The 19,702-nt window shown below is 41.1% G+C and overlaps 1 protein-coding gene across 5 annotated transcripts in view; it reads left to right on the forward strand.

Moving 5' to 3' along the window:
- Window positions 1–19,702, forward strand: part of TBC1D30 (TBC1 domain family member 30) — a 78,253-nt gene that overhangs the window by 23,500 nt on the left and 35,051 nt on the right. For 3 of the 5 annotated variants that reach the window (XM_090273558.1, XM_090273560.1, XM_090273559.1), the window contains exons 3-5: window positions 17,105–17,166; window positions 17,685–17,750; window positions 19,538–19,663. In XM_090273558.1, the coding sequence (XP_090129684.1) occupies window positions 17,105–17,166; window positions 17,685–17,750; window positions 19,538–19,663 (254 nt within the window). Of the gene's footprint in view, window positions 1–13,691; window positions 14,099–17,104; window positions 17,167–17,684; window positions 17,751–19,537; window positions 19,664–19,702 lie in introns of those variants that run through there. The other 2 variants (XM_090273561.1, XM_090273562.1) reach the window with 1 other exon arrangement.

A 19,702-nucleotide genomic window follows, 5' to 3' on the forward strand; every position in this document is an offset into this window, starting at 1 on the left:
GAAGTGTGGCTCTCTTCTTGACAGAATGAGGTTATGATATTTATTTTTAATGTCCATGTGCTGAGTGTCTAATGTGTATGGAGCTCCATATTAGCTGCAGGCAGCGGTGGGGAAAGATATAATAAATAAGCCTTAATACCTGTGCTCAGAGGAGTTTATGATCTATTGAGAGGAAAGGTTGGCCTGTAAATAATTCAAGGGCATGGGTGAATCAGGTATGGGAGTGGGAAGAGGGTGGCCCATGCAATACAGGTGTTAAGGCAGGTACCGTTTTTAAATGTTCAGTCAACAGGATCCCAATTTGATATTCTTTGTGTGTCATAGATGCAATTAAAAAACACATTTACTGAGTGCCTACTGTATACCAGACCCTGTGCTAGAACATTATTTTGAATTTTCCTAAAATATGCTGTGGGACTTAATTTTTTTTTTTTAACTTGGAATGCTCAAAGATTTATCGCAGTATTATTTAAAATAGTAAAACTAAACAAAACCCAAACCATTAAACCATTTTTTAATTAAAAAAATTATTTTTAAATGATATTTTATTGATTATGCTATTACATTTTTCCTAATTATTTCCTCTTGCCCACCTCTGCCCAGCACCGCCCACTCCCTCAGGCAATCCCCACACCTTTGTTCATGTCCATGGGTCATGTGTATAAGTGCTGTGGCTACTCCATTTCCTATACAGTAGTCCCTCTCTGTACGTATCGCGGTTCACTTATCGCGGCCTCACTGTATCGAGGGATTTTTAAAAATATTATATTTAATTATTTATCGTGGATTTTTCACTATATCGCGGGATTTTGCGGTACTGTATAGGTATGTTGTTAAAGTTACGTAGGTTTAAGAGTGTAGAGTATGTTTAAGAACATAAGTAGTGTTTATAAAAGTGTGGAAAAGGTTAATAAGGGAGTGGGAAAGGTTAATATGGGACAGGGAATGGTTTATAAGTGTGCGGGAAGGGTTTATAAAGCCTTAAAATATATATAAATACTAAAATAAATGTAAGTTTCTACCTCATGGATTTTCACCTATCATGGGGGGGTTGTCTAGAATGTAATACCCGCGATAAGTGAGGGAATACTTTACTGTACTTTACCTCCCCATGGCTCTTCTGTGACTGTCTGTTTGTGCTTCTTAATCCCCTCACCTCTTCACCCATTCCCCGACACCCCCTCCCATCATAGATACATGCTCTCTGTATCTATGATTCTGTCTCTCTGTTCTTCATTTTGTTTAGTTTGTTTTTTAGATTTAATTGTTGATAAATTTCTATTTATTACCATTTTATTCATAGTTTTGATCTTCTTTTTCTTAAATAAGTCCCTTTAACATTCATACAATAATGGTGTGGTGATAATGAACTCCTTTTAATTTTTTCTTGTCTGGGAAGCTCTTTATCTGCCCTTCAATTCTAAATGATAGTTTTGCTGGGTGGTCACAGCCAGTCCTTACAGCTAACTGGCCTGGGTTAGTCCCTCCCATTGACCTGCTAACAACAATCAAGGTTCAATGACAAGAGGAGGGTGTACTCAGCCCACATGAAGATCCCTGCTTTTCATAACTTTAGATATTTCCTGCTAATCCCTTTTAGCCTGAAAAGTTTTTTTGAGAAATCAGCTGACAGTCTTATGGGTAACTTGCCTGAATGTAACGAACTTCTTTCCTGTTGCTGCTTTTAAGATTCTCTCTTTATCTTTAACCTTTTGCATTTTAATTGTGATGTGTCTTTGTGTGGCCCTCTTTGCTCCATCTTGTTTGGAACTCTTTGTGCTTCTTGGACTTGCATATCTATTTCCTTCACCAAATTAGGGAAGCTTTCTTATTTTTTCAAATAGATTTCCAACTTCTTGCTCTTTCTCTTCTCCTTCTTGCAGCCCTATGATGCAATTTTGTAACACTTGAAGTTGTCCCAGAGGCTGCTTATACTGACCTCATTATTTTGTATTTTTTCTTCTTCTTGTTCTGATCGGTTGTTTTTGCTTTCTTATGTTCCAAATCATTGATTTGAGTCCTCAGCTTCATCCACTCTACTGTTGTTTTTCTGTAAATCGTTCTTTATTTCAGCTATTGTATCCTTCATTTCTGATTGGATCTTTTTTGTGCTGTTGAGGTCCTCACTAAGTTCCTTGAGCATCCTTATTACCAGTATTTTGAACTCTGCACCTGACAGATTGCTTATCTCCATCTGGATTAGCTTGTTTTCTGGACTTTATATCTGTTCTTTCATTTGGACCATATTTCCTTGTCTCCATGGTTTGGCAGCCTCCCTGTGTTTGTTTCTGTGTATTAGGTAGAGCTGCTTTGACTCTGTGTCTTGGTAGTATGGCCAAATGTAGTACGTGTCCTATAGGGTCCAGTGGCACAGCCTCCCCTATCACTCAAGCTGGGTACTTGAGGTGTGCCCTTCATGTGGGCTGAGTACACCCTCCTATTGTTGTCGAACCTTGATTGCTGTTAGCAGGTCAATGGAAGGGATTAACCCAGGCCAGTTAGCTGCAAGGACTGGCTGTGACCACTGACCATCACCCTTTGCACTCTGTGGAGGATCAGCTGTACAGGGGCAGGGTGGTGGTGCTCTGACATGGTCTGTAGCTGCCCCCTGGGTGCTCAGGCTCTGGGGTTTCCTGGGTGGTGCAGTCCAAGGGCCACCCTGCCTGAGCTACAAAGTAATCTGAGATGGCTGCTACTTGTGCTGGGTTTATAGATTCCCAGGGAAAGCCAAGCTGTGAATCTAGGCTGGTTGCTGCTAGTGCTGTGCCTGAGGCTCACTGAGGCCAGCTGTTGCTTGTTTGAAATGATTTAGGGAGTTGTGAAGCATGAGCCAAGACCAACCATTTATATGGAAAAGCAGTTTGGGTGGGCCCATAAATTGGGTGGAGTGGAGTCTCTGGGGATCTCCAAGGTGGAACAGACAGTGTTAGCCAGGTTGATAGAGTCTCAGTTATGGCATTAGCTTGCTGGCTCTGAGGGGGGAGGGTTCAGAAAAGGGACAATGGCCTCTGCCCCCCTTGATGCCAGACACTTCAGTTTCTCCTTCTATGCCACTGGTGCCTTTCAAGCTGCAGCTCAGAGGGAGTGAGTCTGAGTAGGTGAGTCCGTGTGTGGGTTCTTTAAGATGAACTGCTTGGGTTTCCAAAAGTTTCTTCCATTCACTCAATACCCACAGGGTTTTGCAGCCAGAAGTTGTGGCTACTTATCTTCTTGGCACTGGAACCCTGGGCTGAGGAGCCTGGTGTGCGGCTGGGACTCCTTGCTCCTGAGATATCCTTCCTGAATTTTTATCCACTACACATGGATGTGGGGCCAGCTCATTCTGCATCCTTGCGCCTCATAGCAGTCTGAATGGTTGTTGTTCCTTTAATTCTATAGTTGTCAGACTTCCAATCAACTCGATTTCTGACAGTCTGAGCGATGGTTGTTCTAGATTTTAGTTATAATTTCGATGTGCTTGTGCAAAGAGGTGAGCCATGTCTGCCTATGCTGCTATCTTGACTGGAAATTGGGACTTAATTTTTAAGTTAATAAACCGGAGGTAAGTTTTTAAAGACATAATTATTCCCTCCTAAGGAGCTGGCATAGCTGATTGATACTGGAATTAGGCCAGGTTGATGTACTGCCAGTGAAATTCTCGTAAGCTGGGACTAAAGACAGTGGTAATTAAAGGTGCCAGCATTGCTGTACTAAGTATATGAGAATACTAGGCCACACTTATATTGCTTCTAGAGGAGAAGGAACACATAGAAAATGTACTTATTAAGAGCTTTCTGCCTCTTTAGGAGTCTATTACCAAAACTTTAGGTGGACTGTCAGAAACTAGAACACACATATGACCATTCCCAAGGACATATGGTGGACTCTTGTATCTTTACATAGGTAAAGATAAAAGTGAATATAATTCACCAGAGATGCTACTCTTTAAAATGTTGAAACCTGTATTGCCTAACATATTATAAAATTTCTCTTATTCCAAGTATCTTTCACCCATATAATTCAGAAGACATGAGTTCCTTTTAATGTACAGTAGTTTCTAACATGATTCGAAATTCCTTTCTGTTTCCTGTGTTGGAGTCTTACACAGTGAGAATAATGATGTAAAGATAATGCAAGATTCTTTTTAAAAATTTTATTTATTTGAGAGAGGGGAAGGGATGGAGAGAGAGAGGGAGAGTAACATCAGTGAGAGGGAGAAGCATCAGTTGGTTGCCTCTTGTTCATGCCCCAACTGGGGAATGAACCCGCAACCTAGGCATGCGTCCTGACCAGGAGTCAAGCTGGCAACTTTTCATTTTGCGGGACAATGCCCAACTAACTGAGCCACACCATCCCGGGCTAACATTCTTCTTTTTTAAAAAATTTCTATTTATTAATTTTTAGGAACAGAGAAACATTGATTTGTTCTGTTTACTGATGTATTCATTGGTTGCTTCCTGTATGTGACCTGACCAGGGTTTGAACATGCAATTTTGGTGTGTCGGGATGACACTCTTATCAACTGAGCCACCTGGCCAGGGCCCCCATCCCTTTTTAAAAAAATGTTTCTTACTGCTTTGTGGGTGCTGGCCTTTATTATTATATCCTATTTGGTGACCCACTTCACTATGTTTTTATTTTATTTTTTTAAAGACTTTATTCATTTACTTTTTTAGAGAGAGAGGAAGGGAGGGGAGAAAGAGGCGAGAAACATCAATGTGTGAAAAATACATGGTTGCCTCTAACATGCTCCCAACTGAGGACGCGGCCCGCAACCCAGGCACGTGCCCTGACTGGGAACTGAATCGGTGACTCTTCATTTTGTAGGCTGGTGCTCAATCCACTGAGCCACACCAACCAGGGCTAAGATAAAAATTCATTTTGTTCAGAATATTCTTCTAATGTCAACAAATTATACATTAAAAAGTTCTTAAGAATTAAGAATTCTTTTTTGCTTACCTTCAGTTTGCCTGAAAATATAACAACCCAATGTATTCTCCAAGCATTACAGTTAGTCAACATGTTTATTGGAGTAAGGAATTTTTCTAGAGTAATAGAGTCTGAATATCAAATTAAATTGATCTCAGAGAATTAGTGTTGGAAGCATTTTACTGGTGTTGGTAGTTCAACGTCACTTCATCTCATTTCAAATATCCTTTCACAGCACTCCTGACTGTGGGGCTTGCAGCCTTCGCCTGAGAGTCCAAAGAACAGGACATTTAAGATCTAAGGCTATATGTTTTATTGCTGTTAGCACATTCTTAAGTTTTGCTGCTATCTACCTCTCTGTGACTCCTATTCAGCAGTTCTGATTTAGCCCTTCGGAGTAAACATGAAGCTAGTCTCAATATTCCTTCCAGGGTAAGAAAGTAAAAGAGGAGTGTCTGGTGAGGACCTCAGGGGGTTGTTCTGGCCAGTCTGACTCTCCCTGTGCGTCAGGTCCTGGGTCCTCTGCTGGGCAGATTTCCGGGTAGACTGCTACAGGGCCATCTTAACCTTTATCTTTTACAGTAACAACAAACACTAAGAAAAGGAGGACTCTCAAATATAAATGTGTTGAGTCCCTGTTAATTTCTCACAATAACTCAGAAAAATATTGTTCATTCTCAAGAAGAGGAATCTGAAACCCAGAAATTGAGTAACTTGCCCAAGGAGATAGATAGAGTAATAAGTATGGTTGCTACAGTTCTAACCTTGGGGCCTGCCTCTGTAGCCAGCACCTTTTTGTCATACCACATTGCCCGCTGGAGGGCCTTATGAGGTGCAGTGACTGCATATTTTCCCACACTCCCTCATCAGTCCATATGTTCTGTCTCTCTTCTGAAGGAACCCAGCTGGGAAATCTCAGGCTCCCAGTCCACCCAGGCCAATATTAATGTGGATTGTAATTTCTCTCCTCTTCCTGATACCTCTTTTTCTCACCATCAAAATTAGGCAGGATCATCCTTCTTCTCCAGGAACTGAGGTCTGTCCAGAAAGTATCCAGCCATGTAATATGAAAAATGGAAGACATTTACTGAAGAAGACACAAGATACATTGTACACAGGACAATGACACTTCAGTTCCCTGCAAAGTAGGCACCTTGGAACCTCCCACAGTTCTCCCAATTGCCATCAGCTGCCCCGTTGTATTTTCCTGAATCTCATTGATGGTCTGAAATCTCTTCCCTTTCAAAGATGATTTTGGTTTTGGGAAAAGCCAGAAGTCACAGGTGCCAAATCTGGGCTGTAGAGGGGCTGAGTCACCTGAGTGATTTGATATGTCACCAATAAACTGCATGAGATGTGATGCGTGAGCGGGTGTGCTGTGATAAAGTTGCCAGTCACCAGTTGCCCATAGCTGCGGCCCTCTGAATCATCCAAAGAGTTTCTGTGGAGGAATTTTTCAAGCTTAATGCAAAAATTGATGCAAATTTGTTTTTCTACTTGCTCAGTTATCTTGAGTGTGCTGGCCACACAGTACACGTGCTCATTCAAAGGTGTCTACGACCCCCACTGACTAGTACAGTGAAGTTGTCATTGTTCACGCATGCGCATTCTAGTCCACTCTCCTAGGCTGCCACGTTATATGGATGTCATGAAACAGCTTTTGTTATATTAACAATGGCTGGACTTTTCCTGGACAGACCTTTTATATTTCTAAGCCAAACTAATCTGCATCAATAGTTATGAGAAACCTGTCCTTTCATATTCCTCAACAGGGTAAAAAAAAATCTTAGAATGGCTTGGTGTAAAAGGTTGGGAAATCTAAGCTAAATAGTTAATCATGACCAGGTTAAATAATGATTTCATCTTTAAGTGATGGGTCTTCCAGTTACACTCACTCCTGATGTGGAAAGAAAGTGTAATTGTGAATACCATAATTAAAAGGAGCACACAGATTAGATTTGTCCTTGTCCTGCTTTCAGGTGAAATTTAATAGTTCAATGAGATAAAGCTCAGGGCAAGCATTGGGATATACAATACTCAGGTGGAGGTAGAGATAATGGTATCCCTCCAAGTACTCACATAGTATGTAAATGAACCTCTCACACTGTCCTGTCACTACTATTTGCCTCTCCCTCAATAAATTGTAAGCTTCTTGAGGGTTGAGAATGTACTGAATTCATACTTTTATTTGGCCATACATAGCAGAAGGCCTTTTCTGCAGCACTTGATCAATGAATGAATAAATAAAAGAAATAAAAAGATGTCTGTGTGTGGTCAACATGAACCTGCCTCAAGTGATATTGAATCAATTTCACTTTTTTTGAGGCAAGGAAATACTTTGCAGAAAATCACAAGCCTTGCAGACTAATACGATGATTTCTAAAATCTTGAGTTATCTCCGAGTTTCAGGTTACGTGCACTTGGCTGCAGGGCTCTAAGTACGTTTCTGATATAGAACTCTAAAATGGGACTTTCACTCCAGCTGTGAATTAATTTATTACATAAGTTTTTAACCTTAAAGATTTCTGGTTTGTAAATGAAACTGGTTATTCTTAAAATACTTCACCCAAAATATTTGAGTGTGTTTTGGGGGGGATTTTAGGGGTGGTTTTCTTTTTGAAAATATCTGATTAAAGGGGATGGTTCTGAGAGAACATGCACAGTGACTGTCAGAAGGTAGGAGATGGTGCTGAGCAGGATTTGGTGTTTGAATTTCTAAGCCTCTGTGTTCCATGCTTGACAGAACGCTTTCTCTGAAATAAACAAAATACAAAAGGTACACCTGATTGTCTTCAAGGAGGCCTATATTTAAATAGAGAAATAGATTTTTATGACTAAGAAGAAAAAACCATACAATGAGAAAAGAAAATGTCCCATGTACGTAATGTGATGTGTCAGATAATTGTAAGGTTTTTTTTCTTCCCCCTCAATTTCTTTCTGCTGCCCTGACTCTCTGTCTCTTTCATGAGGGGAAAATGGTTATGATGTTTGTCACCATGAGCTCATAATGTGTGGGCTCCATCCTAATGAGTTGGAAGAACTGCTTATTAAGGTCCTACTTTTAGGTCTGAGGAGAATGTTAACTTCTTACGGCGCTGGCCACAGTTTCAGTTGCTTTCAGTAGTTGCTCACAGATCTTCAGGTATTGTGGGGAGAGCAGAGAGAATAGTGGTTTTTATGTCACCAAACCACCCCCCCCTTTCTGTTAGCAGGTGCTCAAAGATGTACCAATCCCCTGACCAGTGAGAGACAGACAGAACTCAACCTGATATCTGGTCAGATCCCTCCGACCCTGAGACTCAGAGATGGTGAACAGCTGACTGTCAGGGAGCTGCAGCAAAAGGATGCGTTCCAGGCCCACTCTCCGGAGCAGGCCTGCTCCCTGCGCTTTCTCTCTGCTCACAGCAGGCTTTCAGGGCCTTTTCTCTGGGTAATTGTCACCACCAGTTCTGCTCTGTCCCTGAAGATAAACACGTAGGCCCTTTTAAAGATTTTACTGTTAAACGAAAATAGCAGCATTAGGAAATCACAAAAGTCCCAGACCTAATTCCCTTCTGGAAGCCCTTGGGACACAGCTATTATTTCTTATGTGGGACTTTCTTTTTCTTCTGGCTTCTCCCCTCTTTTCCCATGCAAGGAATAGTTGGCTCTCAAGGAAGCCTCACTCCCAGCACGTAGGACTGAAGATCCCCGTTTCCTTGTTTCTGCCTGGGAGTTTGCGGATGTTCCATGGGCATTAGACTCTTGAGACATTCAGGGCATTTTCTCTTATCACTCCTTCTTAGCAATCCAAGCAGCAGACTCACATCCAATGTGAAGTTTTCATTGAGCCTCCTTTTCCTCAAATTCAGCTTAAAACATAATTGTTTGGGACCTGCCAAGGTACGATTTGCCCAAACGTGAACTGACTGATATCATCTGTTGAGTAAAAATCACTTGATTAGTAAAAAGTGATGGTAAGTTGGCTTGGTTGGAAACCTCACCAGCAGTGATCCTCAAGCCAAGTCCATGCCGGCATTGTTTCCTCTGCAAGCTGACTTTAGATGACATCTTTTGCTTTTTGAAAAACAATATTCCAGACATGAATAAGAAACCATGAGTCATACAATTAATAAATATAATAGTAGGTTTGTGCCACGACTGCTTTTAGAGCATTGTATTTTAATGCTCATTTAATTATCTGTTTGCTATAAAAGTTGGCAGTCTTAGTTTTCCTCTCTAATGTAAACAAAATAATATTATTTAATTCCCTGGCTAGCTATTGCTATAATAGTAGAAACTTTTTTTTTCTTTCCTTTTTTTTTTTTTTTTTAAATACGTAAGAGATTATATAGAAAGTCACAGAGGTAGGAAAAGTGAGCCAGCTGGGCATGGGCTCAGGAAACAAGTTAGAGAGGCAAAGAAGGGCCCTTGGAGCTTAGGAGGGAGGAAGGTAAAGGTAACACGCCTCAGGGGATGCAGAGGGGGAGGGGAGAGGTACAGGCATGCTCCTGGGATGGAGAGCTGCTGGTGGAAACTTTTTTTGTTTTATTTTAAACACATTTTTAAAAAGACTTTAATTTATTTTTTTAGAGAGAGGGAAAGGGAGGGAGAAAAAGAGGGAGAGAAACATCGATGCGTGAAAGAAACACTGATTAGTTACTTCTTATATGCCCCTAATAAGTGGCAACCAGGCTCACAACCCAGGCATGTGCCCTGACTGGGAATCAAACCAGCAACCTTTCAGTTCGCAGGAAGGTGCTCAGCCCACTGAGCCACACCAGTCAGAGTGCTAGTAGAAAGTTGTAAAAAAAAATTTTTCTTTTTTTGCTGGTTTCAACTTCCACGTAGTTTAGAATGGGAAATTTTTAAGGAAGCTTTTATTTATTTTTTAAAAAAGAAAACCAGTCAATTTTCCCTTATAATAAATCTGAGGTGAAATAGAATATCCATCTGGAAAGTAAATAAGCCTTGTCACTAGTAGTAAAACATGTATGTGAAGAAGAATTTCAGAGACACTATGTTATCAGTCATGTCACGTCTGATTGTCAAGGTCTAAGACTTCAGCTTGGACTGTCCAGGAATTTGATTTTTTCAGCTCACTGAGAGTTGAGTGAACTCGGGGGTATTGACTGCTGTTAACTGGTTAGTATGATCTTTCCTCTGTGGCAAAGTCTCTATGGGAATTGAGATGATCGAAAGTTTGCATGATGAGCATGGAGTCAGAGCCAGAGGGACCAGATGGTCTGAATGGCATATGTTAGCAAGTCCTGGCAGCTGGCCGTCCTTCTCTGCACTCCAGAGGCAGGACTGTAGAGCAGAGGGCATTTCTCCTCCTCTTGGCTGGCAAGGCTGTCTTTCCTGCTGGCCCAGTGCTGGCAACTGAGTGTGAATAGACTCTCTTGTTAAAATAGAACACAAAACCCTCTAAGGTTTGAGCACATGAGAGCTAGGGAAGACAAGACTGTACATGCAGTTACCAGCTTGTTCTTCTGGAGTTCCTCTCTCCTCCTAGTTTCCTCCCTTTGATTCTGGGTGTTCATCACCCTCTTCTCTCCAGGGACCCTCAAAAAAATTGGCCAAAGAAAAACATCAGACGTCTTTCTCTTATTGTTCTCAGCATAGGTGAGATGGGCTAGAAGAGTGAATGGCCATCTTCTTAAAATTAAGAGAAAGCTAAAGGAAAACAAACATGTACCGAAACTATAAAATCATCAGGTTGATGAAGGATAGATTTCTCTTTGTGAGCGTGGTGTGAAACCTAAGCCAAACAGTTAAACATGACCAAGTGAAACAATGACTTCATCTTCTAAAGTGATGAGGCAGAGTCCTGCCTTTTACAAAGCATCTTTACCTCAGGCAGGCATAACAGACTAGTTTACGTATCCTTTTTCTGCCTGGATTATTTTTGCAGATGACTAATCTCACTTTAACAGATTCTTATATATGAAATATATTTCATGCTTAGAGTTGTACCAGTTCTGACATTGTTTTCGAATTCTGGGGACACGTCACAAAGCCCAGAAGGTATTGATTACAAACTAAGTGTGCCAAAGTCATAAGAATGACTTCTTTTTTCAGCTCTCTCAGAATGTCATTAGGAGTACATTTTTTTAAACATTCAACACCTTTCAATCAATAATAGCTATTATTTTTGATGCTCAAATTGTTCTGTCTTTGGCTAAGAGAAGCCAGTTCCTGTGGCTCTTGTGCACTTTTGAGATGACTCCATTAGTTTTGGAGCACTACCTTCTTCTCGAGCTCATCAAGATATATCAGGCTCATCTTGTACTTTTTCTGGCCTAGATCTGGGATCAGTCACACCTCAAAGGAGCCCTGGCTTCCCTTTAGTGGAGAATTGTTTTTAGAGACCACAACCTGGGTGCTAGCAGTGTTCATAGCTGCTGGGTTGTCCTTCTAAATATAGTCCGTGGATATATATGTATTTCTGAAAAAAGAAGAGTTCATGCTTGTATTTCCAACTTAAATATACTATTGCAGGATTTAAGAAAGGTTTTTTTTGGGGGGGGGATGCTTGTATTTTCTGTTACACTGAAAACATCTTGGTTCCTTTTGACATTACCATAATTATTTATTTGCTTTACCTATAGTATATATAAGAATTTAAAAAAATGATACCAATATTACTAATGACAGTAACGCTACTGAATAAAATGTAAGATTTTGATGCAGCTCTATTTGGATTGGAATCCCCATTTGTATTTGGTCATAATACTGTATTCTAAAGTAACTTATTTATTTTTTCTGAGTTCTTATTCCATCAAAGACATATTCCATTAAGTTCAATTGTTACCATTCATTTCCAATTTTTAGGGTTTTATTTAATTTATTAATATTATTAATATAACCTGAATCGAAAGTGTATAATGCACATTTAGAGAAGCCTTAGTTTTCCATTCCTTTCTTTTCCACACTGTTCTCTCCCACATACATATTTTTTTGTTAAATTTTATTTTTCAGTTATAGTTTACATTCAAAATTATTTTGTGTTAGTTTCAGGTGTGCAGTATAATGGTTAATCATATACTTTACAAAGTGGTTCCCTGATATTTCAAGTACCCACGTGGTGCCGTACATAGTTATTATAATATTATTGACTATATTCCTTATGCTGTACTTTACATCCATTTAACTATTTTGTAATTACTAATCTGTATTTCTTAATCCCTTCACCTTTTTTACTCAGTTTCCCAACCTCCCTCCCCTCTGGTCATCATCAGTCCATTCTCTGTATCTGTCTGTTTTATTAATACTTTGTTCATTTATTTTGTTCTTTAATTCCAAATATAAGTGAAATCATATGGTATTTGTTTTGCTCTGTCTGACTTGACTTAGCATTATATCCTCTAGGTCCATTCATAATGTTGCAAATGATAAGATTTCATTATTTTTTATAGCTGAGTAGTATTCCATTGCATACATGTACCACAGCTTTTTTATCCACTCGTCTGTTGATGGTTACTGGGGTTGCCTCCATATCTTGGCTATTGTAAACAATGCTGCAGTGAACACAGGGGTGTATATATTCTTTCAAATTAATGTTTTGGCTTTCTCTGTATATATACTAAGAAGTGGAATCCTTGAGTCATAAGGCAGTTCCATTTTTAACTTTTTAAGGAACCTCCATACTGTTCTTCAGTGTGCTGCACCAATCTGCATTCCCACCAACAGTGCATGAGGGTTCCCTTTTCTCCACATCCTTATCAGCACTTGTTTGCTGATTCGTTAATGATGGTCATTCTGACAGGTATGAGGAGATATCACATTGTGGTTTTAATTTGCATCTGTCTAATGATTAGTGATGTTGAGCATCTTTTCATATGTCTCTTAGCCATTTGTACATTTATATGTCCTCTTTGGGAGTATCTATTAGGTCCTCTGCCCATTTATAAATTGCATTGTTTTTTGTTTTGTTTTGGTGTTGAGTTGTATGAGTTCTCTATAAATTTTGGACATGAACTCTTTTTATCAGATGTATCCCACATAAATAGGCTTTAAATTAGTTTTTGTTTTATCTATCTAGTGTCCTTTTACTAAATGTTAGTAAATACAAATGTCTTTGTATCCCCCACCACAGCCTTTCCTTCCTCATTATTCATTCATTTTTATGATTACTATTCCATTGGTGAAAGAGAGTTTAGGAATGATTTTTTTTTAAAACAGTAATGATAGCTAATAGTTCTGAACTACTGAATCAGACCTCTAGCTGGAGATGAGGAAACACTTTTAAAAAAAATTGCTTTCATTTGGGAATACTTTTTTTCTTGAAGTCCATACTTCCAAGGTAAACAACCATTATTATTATTGTTTTATGTGCCTGCCATGCCTCTCTTAAGCCGCCAGGAAAGAGTTCAACATAATTTGGGGTGGAGCTTGGGCTTCCCCAGGTACTTGTCCCTGGCTGACCGCCCCTTCCGAAGTGCTGCGCAGAGGAAGTGGGCTTTTACGTCTCACTGGTGTTGCGCCCCTGAGACTTGCTGCCTTTGGTGTCCTCTCCATCCCCTCCCAGACCTTGTGAGAAGCGCAGAAATCTCCGCAGCTGCTTCTGGTTCCTGAGCGCAGTTGCTCACCTGCCTGCTCCAGGTTTGCGGAGTCTGCAGCTCTGCCGCTCCGGGGCCCAAGTGCTGGGAGTGGGTTGGCGCTTGGGAGCTAAGGCTGCCCCGCCTTCGCGCGGTGACGCCAGGATTGGGGGCGGGAGCGCTGCTTTCGTCTCGCCGCACTCTCGCTCGCTCCCGCCCTCCTCTCCGCCCCAAGCCCTCTCCAGCCTCAGCTTTGCAGCTCCGCAGTGCAGATACCCGCTGGCCGCCCTGCGCTCGGCGGCTCCAGCTCCTGCGGGGATTCGCAGGTCCCCTCGACCTCCGAGCGCTGGCCGCACTCTCGTTCTTCCCAAGCGACCCTCGACTGAGCCGATTCCCAGAGCCCCCCAGCGAAGCCTCTACGCCGGTGGTACAGGGGGTACCTAGGTGGACGGTGGCTGCACCGGAGCCCGGGCGCTCCCGGATGCGGCAGGAGAAACTGACCGGCTCCCTGAGGCGCGGAGGCAGATGCCTGAAGCGGCAGGGTGGCGGTGCCGGTGGTGGCGGCAGCGGCGGCAGCGGAGGCGGCGTTGGCACCATCCTGAGCAATGTGCTCAAGAAGCGCAGCTGCATTTCTCGGACCGCGCCCCGGCTGCTCTGCACTCTGGAGCCGGGTGAGGACCCAGGGCTGCAGATGGGGCGCTGGAAAGTAGCGCGGCGCTGCTGGAGTGGTGCTGCTCCCGCCTCTGCCTCAGCTGGACTCCACGTAGGCGGGGGAGCGCCAAGCGGGCCGCCGGGGTGCGGGTTATAGAGGCTTGGCGCGGGCGGGGCTGGGTCCGCATGGGGAGGGCAGATCACAGACCATGGCCTGGGCGGAGGCAGGGGCCTCCCCAGAGAACGGAGGAACCGCGGCTCACCCATCCTCCCGCAGGTCTCCACCCTCGCGGCCTGTGCGTGGTCTAGCCCTGCTTGTGCCTGGAGCTGGGAAAGTGCTGGCGCCTGCCCGGGCTATCAGCGGCTGCGAAACCAATGTGCGCCAGGTTCACAAGAAGCCAGACCTTGAAAGAGCTGTGTGAGGTGGAGAAAGGCACAGGTTTAATACTTTGAGTCTGAGGGTAAGGCAGCAGCTGCAAAGGAAAATTCGGGTGCGTTTTGCTGAAGGTCCTCTTTCGTAAGTGGCGGGTCAGCTCGCCTGGAACCTCTAATGTGTGTGTGCGGGTGCGGAGCAGGCAGGAAACAGTTCTGCAGCCTAGAGATCCTTTCTTATAGGTAAAATCTGGGGGCGCACCTGGCCGTGCTAGGCTAGGCCCTTTTTGCTGTCACCCTGTGTTTACACATCCCTGCTTCTCTAGGCTACATAACTCTGCGTCCGCTCCACCATTGGGCTTCCCTCCTTGGGGTTTTATGAGCCCGGCCCTGGCGTGGTAACCTGGGAGCAGAGGCAGCCAGCTATACCTGCACCAGTGCTTAGCGCTCACCTGTCCATGGCGTGGCACCAACTGGGTTCCCCACGGGTTTGACCCCCTCCCGCACTCCCCCTCCTCCCAGCGCCTTCGGGGACCTGCTATCCTGAGGCTGCAGGAGCGAATCTGCCAAGGCACTGATCGCCAAAGGGTAGAACGCGTGGCTGCATTTACGAACCTCGTGGTTCCTTTGTTTTTCTCCCCAAGGAAGTGTCTAGTTAAAGAGACTGTAGTATTTGTTCACCGTCTTACTTTACCCTTAAATCTCCTTTCCACATTAAAAATGTTTTGTGTTTCTGAACTCGGAACAGCCGTGATTTTTTTTTTTTTTATCAGATGAAACAAAACGGCTCCCCTCCCTTATTCAGTTAGAAGAAGGGGTGAAAATGACCTGATTTCAGCGTTTGCATACAGGCGGCGAATGATCAATTCTAGTTCAATCCTGTGACTCATTTCTGATCATGAGAAAATAGTTGTGGTTTTGACTAACCCAGATGGGTTTCAGCGCGGCAAGGCAATGGGCTGGACGCCCGGCAGGTGCTCTGGAAATATCACGGGAGCACATTTGGTAATACATACAGGGATTCGGGGCTTTTAGGTCGGTAGAAATAATTCAGTGCGGGGCCGTATTTCCTGGCCTTTGTTATAATAGAGCAAACGTCACGACTATAAGCTCCTCCGTTCAGCACCCTGGGTCTGGACAGCAACCTCACAGCCTGGTTTGTTTCATTGCACCGTAAATCCTGCGCTCCAGCTGGAGGCACTCTTGTGGCCATTGTATCCCGGCTCAAACACTGAGGCCCGGGCTTCATTTAAACCGACTCAGAGAGATGAGAATCCGTGGGGACACTTAATATATATTCGAGAGGAAAACGTTACCTATCTAGGCAGAGTAGTATATGGTTTTGAACCTGAAGCTTTGAAAATAAATATCTTGGGCTTCTCTACCACAGCTTGTCCTTAGAACGGTAGGACCAACTCATGTATTCACAGTGCTCTTCCACGCCTCTGCATACTCTCATGGGCTTGAGCAAATCAGACACCTCTCTTTCCAGCTTCTTGACTCTGTATATATGTTTTTATAAAGACAAGTTCACTTTATTATTATAATTCTGCAAATTCTGAAGATTGTGCCTATCCATACACCAGCCCTAAGTAGTTATGAAGAGGTTTTCAGTATGCCTAATATGCAGTCAATATCTTAGAAGCAAAAACTTCATCATAAATGACAACCATAAATTGTAAAACTGAGTGCTGTTGCTAATGTTTGGTATATCTTAATCCTTAAACTTTTAAGTAATACATCTTTTAAAAATGACTTAAAATATTATTCATTGATTTTGTAATAGGAAAAGAATATGTAGCATTTTTAGATTTGATTATATTATTTTAAAACTAGAATTTAAATGGGAATAAAATTATCATGTAATAATTTTATAGTAAAAACATTATATACTTCTAATATGGAATTCTGAATAGAAGTCCAATATAAATATTAAGCATATAGTATTTATGTAGTCTTCTGTTTATTTACTTCTAATATATAAATTTGGGATATGAAACAAATTAGTTTATACTGGTAGATAATTTAGCATTATAGTTCAGTTATATTTTTAGCTTGTAGTCTGTATTTAAACATAAACTTTTATCTCCAATAACTAAGTCCATCAAGACAGAATTTAAAAACATATGAAAATCTCCAAATAGGATTATTAAGGATTTCATAAATGTAAAGGCAATGACATTACTTTTATAACTTTTGATATTTCACTGAAATTTCCCTTATAGACTTAATCCACTCAAGTTTCTTAGAAAATAAGTTCTGAAAGTAGAGAATTCTCTTCCTTTCATAAATATTAATTATACCATGCTAGGTGATTTACACTTAAATCACCACAACGATCTACTGAGATAGATTTTATTATGCTAATTTTAGAGATAAAATGACTTCAAGCCTGTGATGAATTTTTTTTGGTTTGGCACCACTCCAGATAGCTGTGGAAACTACCATCTTGTGTGAAAAGCTCCATTCTGTTGCCATAGGATATTCTTCTATTTTAATAACCAGTATTCTTTTTTCTTTAATAAAATTGACTAAAAATTATAAAAGTAAATGTTTTAAGATTTTCATTATGATTCAGTAGAATCAGGTTAACTTTTATTTTTATTTCTGAAATAACTTTTCTCCCAAATAACAGTTATGTGCTTTTATTTTAGGAGTTGACACAAAGTTGAAGTTCACTCTTGAGCCATCTTTAGGTCAAAATGGTTTTCAGCAGGTAACTTTATTTTTGGTTTTGATAATATTCTTATTTTGGACTATCTACAGGATATATACTGAGTATATTCTCAAAGTGGAAAAACTTTGATAAGCATAAGAAGACAAGTCAGTTTTAAAATATTGATAAAATAACTTATAAAGCTACAAGTGGCTTGGGTTTATGTTTGCTATGAAAAATTTTGTACTTTCTATTAATGGTACAAGTATGAAAAAAAATTTCCAGAACCAAACATCCATTTTTCTGAATCCATAATACATGTTTTGGTTTCTGAACCAATGCTTCCCAATTATTGTGTGTATTGCATATGGATCACAGGTGTGTTAAGGGTGGCCAAGGTGGGGCTTGGGGCAATCCTAGACCTCAGACCAGGCATATCTGGCTGAAAGAAGCTTTGACTCTTACCCCAGTGTGCTGTACAAATTTTATACTCTACAGATGTCAGGATGGTAAAAAGGTTGGAAAGTATTTATCCAGGTCAATATTATCACTTTACAATATTTCTTTTTTGTTCTTAGTGGTATGATGCTCTCAAGGCAGTTGCCAGACTATCAACAGGAATACCAAAGGAATGGAGGAGAAAGGTAAGGAGGATTTGTAGGGCTAAAATAAAAGGACCATCACTTTGTCCCTCTTTAAAGTCTCTGTAATGTCAAAACTGATATTCTAGATTTGGTAATTTGAAACATGTCTCTTTTCATTATTCATTCATTCAATAAGTATTTATTGATTATCTATTCTGTGCCAGGTACTGTCTTAGGTACCAGGGATAAAGCAGTGAGGAGAAAAAAAAACGTTTGTCCTTATGGAGCTTACAATGAATAAAATATCGAGTATGTCAGATGGTGATACGTACCATGTATAAAAATAAAGCAGAGAAACAAATGAAAGTGTGGGGAAATGGGGATAAGGAGGTGGAATTTTAAATAGCAAAGTGACATTTCAATAGGGCCTTGCAGGAAGTGAGCTGGGCCATGCAGCTACCCTGGGGGAAAGATACTCCAGGGAATACTCAAGTGGGAGCATCTCAGGAGTATATAAACATAAGCAAGAGGACAGGGTGGCTGAAGCACAGTGAGAAGGGGGAAAGTAATAGGAGAGCGGGTCATAGAGATAATGCGATGGGGGGGAGGATGGCCGGTCATGTAGGCCCTTGTAGGTCATAGTAGGACTTTGCCTGGTGTGAGATAGGAAGCATTGGGTAGTTTCGAGCAAGGGAGTTAAGGATACAACTTATATTTTAAATGGATTACTCTGGCTACTAACTTGAGAATATGAGGGGCAAGGACAGAAGTGGGTGACCAGTTGAAGGCTTGCAATAATTTAGGCAAGAAATGGTCAGGGTTGTGGTAGTGGAGATGGAGAGAAGGGGTCATATTCCAGATATATTTTGAAGGCTGAGTTGACATGAATTCCTATTGGATTGAATATGAGGTAATGGGGATGTCAACAACGACTTCACGATTTTGACCTGAGATGCTGGAAGGGGAGAGTTACTGTTTACTCAGATGGGAGGAGCAGATGTTTATGCTTGTATGTATGTATGTATAGTTGAGGTGGTGGTGGTGGATTAGATGACTGGCTTTGGATCTGTTAAGGTTGAGATGCCTATTATATATCTAAGTTGAAGGTGTCAAGTGGGCATTTGGATGTATGATTCTGATGCTTAGGAGAGAAGTCTGACTGGAGATGTGGATCGGTGATATTCCTGCTAACTTAGGTTCAAATACCAAAACATGAAGTGCTCTCTTATTATATCAATTCATAAACCTAGTCTAATACTCCTAGAATTTGAACATTGGGGGTTCCTCAAAATATACATTAAAAATGGCATTATGAAATACATCTTGAAGAAACAGCTTTTTAGGATAAGATAATGAAAGGAGTAAAAATATCCAGTGACTCTTTAAAATGTTATTCACTATGGGAGCTCATCTGTCATTTGTGTGTGTGTGAGAGAGAGGGATGTTACCACTTCATGGTGAGAAAAGGCCCATTCTCCATGAATGACCAGGTCGCTATTGCCCAGACAGAGAGAGCAATTCAGAGCCAAGTATAACATGCTCATAACATAATACAGCTAATTCAATGAACTGAAATAAAATTTGAAAAAAATTATTTTAACAGTATTCCTAATATCAGGATCATTTCTTGGTGTGCTTAGTGGGAACTCAATAACTATTAATTGAAAGAATACATGAAAAACCCTAAATGGTTGAATTCAGTATAGTACACACTTCAATGTGGCTCTTCAGGATTTCTACATGTAGGCTAGGAACAGTTCCCATTTTCTTATTGGATGCAATAACTAGTTCTAATAAAGGTTAAACTATGTATTTTACTTTACCATTCTTCTTGATCACTATTTTAGGTTTGGTTGACCTTGGCGGATCATTATTTGCACAGTATAGCCATTGATTGGGACAAAACAATGCGCTTCACTTTCAATGAAAGGAGTAATCCTGATGATGACTCAATGGGAATTCAGATAGTCAAGGTAATACCCCTGAGCTTGGCCTATTGTCCTAATTTAGAA

This window comes from Furipterus horrens, unplaced genomic scaffold (genome assembly GCF_987537825.1).
Source record: "Furipterus horrens unplaced genomic scaffold, mFurHor1.1.pri manual_scaffold_4, whole genome shotgun sequence".
NCBI classification, from domain to species: Eukaryota; Metazoa; Chordata; class Mammalia; order Chiroptera; family Furipteridae; genus Furipterus; species Furipterus horrens.